This window comes from Phoenix dactylifera, unplaced genomic scaffold (assembly GCF_009389715.1).
Source record: "Phoenix dactylifera cultivar Barhee BC4 unplaced genomic scaffold, palm_55x_up_171113_PBpolish2nd_filt_p 000214F, whole genome shotgun sequence".
In the NCBI taxonomy this organism is placed as follows: Eukaryota; Viridiplantae; Streptophyta; class Magnoliopsida; order Arecales; family Arecaceae; genus Phoenix; species Phoenix dactylifera.
Window position 1 is genome coordinate 342,811 of NW_024067725.1, and position 2,685 is coordinate 345,495.

Consider the following 2,685-nt stretch of genomic DNA (forward strand, 5'->3'; position numbering starts at 1 on the left):
ATTTTCAATTAATGGCCGTAAAACATAGTTCAATGCTGCAGATTTTCCACTAATGGCTGTAAAACTTAGTTCAATGCTACTGATTTTCCATTAATGGCCGTAAAACTTAGTTCAATGCTACCGTGTCCACACGTATCGTCAATTAACAAGCTAGATTCGTGAGCTGCAGAAGTCTATATATATGGAGTTGCTTGCACCATGATGATCTCAGGCTGCAGACATGTCCACCACCGTAGGATTCTTGAGCACCATCGCCCCCTCCGCATGTCCCCTCCACGACCGCCGCTCCGGCGCTGCCCCGTGCCGCCGCCTCATCCGGTCCCGTATTTCCTGCCACAGCAACGGTGACGCCCCGCAACCGCCACCGTCATCGCTGCTGATGGACCGGCGCGACGTGCTGATCGCGCTAGGCGGGCTGACCGGCGGCGCAGCAGCAGCAGGCAAGATGGCTCTGGCGGCGCCGGTCATGCGCCCGGACCTCAGCAAGTGCCACGACGCCAGCTCTCTGGTGCTGGGCGACTGCCTCAAATGCTGCCCTCCCTATACCAGCGGCGACATCGTCGACTACACCTTCCCGGAGACGCCGCTCCGGGTGCGGCGTGCCGCCCAGGAGGTGATTAAAGATAGCGAGTACATGGACAAGTACAAGGAGGCCGTGAGGAGAATGAAGAAGCTGCCGGACGACCATCCCTGGAACTTCTACCAGCAGGCTCAAATTCACTGCGCATACTGCAACGACGCCTACGACCAGGTGGGCTTCCCTTGCGTCCCCGTCCAGATCCACTACGGCTGGTTATTCCTCCCCTGGCACCGCTACTACCTCCACTTCTACGAGCGCATCCTTGGCAAGCTCATCAACGACGACACCTTCACCCTCCCCTTCTGGAACTACGACTCCCCCCACGGCATGACGATGCCTGAGATCTTCACCGACGCGTCGTCACCTCTCTACGACGGCAACCGGAACACCTCCCACTACCCGCCGGTCATCGTCGACTACGCGCACAGCCACGACTACACGGCGGGCAGCGGGGAGACGGGGAACGGTCTGGTGCGGGCCAACCAGTGCGTCATGCAGAAGACATTCAAGCGGTCCCTGCAGCGGGCGGAGCTCTTCATGGGGGAACCGCAGCGGGCCGGGCAAAAGCCTTGCTCCGGGCCCGGGCAGCTGGAGTGCATCCACAACACCATCCACAATTGGGTGGGCATGAAAGAATATCCCCACACTGACATGGGCGACTTCGCCACCGCCGCCCGCGACTGCATTTTCTTCAGCCACCACGCCAACATCGACCGCCTCTGGCACATCTACCAAACCATGCGTGGCTACAAGATCGAGTTCAACAACCCGGACTGGCTCGACTCCACCTTCATCTTCTACGATGAGAACGAGCAAATTGTCCGAGTCAAGGTAATTACTTAATTAACCACTCATACCACCATCTTTTCGCTTCAATTTGATATATTTTATAAAAAAAATGTTTATAGAAATCAGTTGCTTAGATTGTGGAACCATTTTGCTGATCTTTTTCTTTTTAATTGCTGCAAAGATAATGGGCTTTTCTTCTTCCATTGCTGTATACATTATAACGACGGATTTTTAACTTAAAAAGAAAATACAGGGTAATTTACAACCAATGGTTAAAGTTTGACGCTGCCTTTATTTGTTTGTACTTGTTTACCTATCAGATAAGTGCGTACATCTATATTTCAGATCAAAGATAAGATATTGAGCTTTTTTTCAAAAAAAAAAAAAAACGTGGGAATCCAGGTGAGGGGCTGCCTGACGCCGGACAAGCTTTGGTACACGTACCAAGAAGTGCCGATACCATGGATAGACCTCGACTGCGGGAAGAGCACGGAGACCAAGGAGAAGACGAAGACGGAGCCGTCTCTGGTGAGGGTGGAGCCGTTCGGACCGGGGCCAATGGAGCTGTCCAAGACGGCGCTGCGAGCGAGAGTGCCGAGGCCGAAGAAGAACCGCTTGAAGGCAGAGAAGGAGGATGAGGTGGAGGTGCTGCAGATCAAGGACATCGTGGTCGACACCGAGGGGCCGGTACGATTCGACGTATACATCGCGAAGCCCTACGGCGACCAGGCCGGGACCGACTACGGGGAATTTGCGGGGACGTTTGTGAGGCTGCCGCACACGAAGAAGGACTACAAGTGTAAGGGCTCCCTCAAGCTGGGGATTACTTCCCTGCTGGAAGACATCGACGCCGACGACTCCGAGAACCTGGTGGTCACGCTGCTCCCTCAAATCGGTAAGTTCACGATTGGGGACGTTGTGATCAAGCTGCTACCGACCGACTACCGTGGAACTTCTCTAAAGCGTAAAATATCCGGCGACTGATCGCTGGACTTTTGTTTGGTTCCCTTGCATTGCGCGTACGGCCCGTCCGGTGTCGTAGTTAGTGGGTCATGAGTTGTCATCGTCGTAGCATGAATAATCCTTACATTCGATGTTTGCGTTGCTTGAACTTCATGTCTTTGTTTTTGATACTCTCCTACTTAGTTTTTCCACGTGATTGAGCTTCATGAAACCGATCCTACAGTAGGAGTCGAGCACATAACAGATGGACGTGCATCCATAAAATTTAATTCCACAGGACCAGCAATTTTTTTTTTTCTCTCGTATATCTCATTTCAAACTCAGATGATGATAGTAAAAGCAACAATTACTAT

At 52.7% G+C, this 2,685-nt stretch overlaps 1 protein-coding gene across 1 annotated transcript; it reads left to right on the top strand.

Annotated features, from left to right (window-relative positions):
* Nucleotides 1–214: 214 nt before the first annotated feature.
* LOC103721493 (polyphenol oxidase I, chloroplastic-like) lies at nt 215–2,485 on the top strand. Its single transcript, XM_008811734.3, has 2 exons — nt 215–1,411; nt 1,772–2,485. The coding sequence occupies exons 1-2, from the start codon at nt 221–223 to the stop codon at nt 2,351–2,353; spliced, it is 1,773 nt and encodes a 590-aa protein (XP_008809956.2). The 5' UTR covers nt 215–220; the 3' UTR covers nt 2,354–2,485.
* The last annotated feature ends 200 nt before the right edge of the window (nt 2,486–2,685 follow it).

What these genes read in the sequence shown, in the direction of transcription:
- LOC103721493 (XM_008811734.3), top strand. Translation starts at nt 221, where the DNA reads ATGTCCACCACCGTAGGATTCTTGAGCACCATCGCCCCCTCCGCATGT. An exon ending in AGCAAATTGTCCGAGTCAAG is followed by an intron (nt 1,412 to 1,771) that starts GTAATTACTTAA and finishes GTGGGAATCCAG; the next exon opens with GTGAGGGGCTGCCTGACGCC.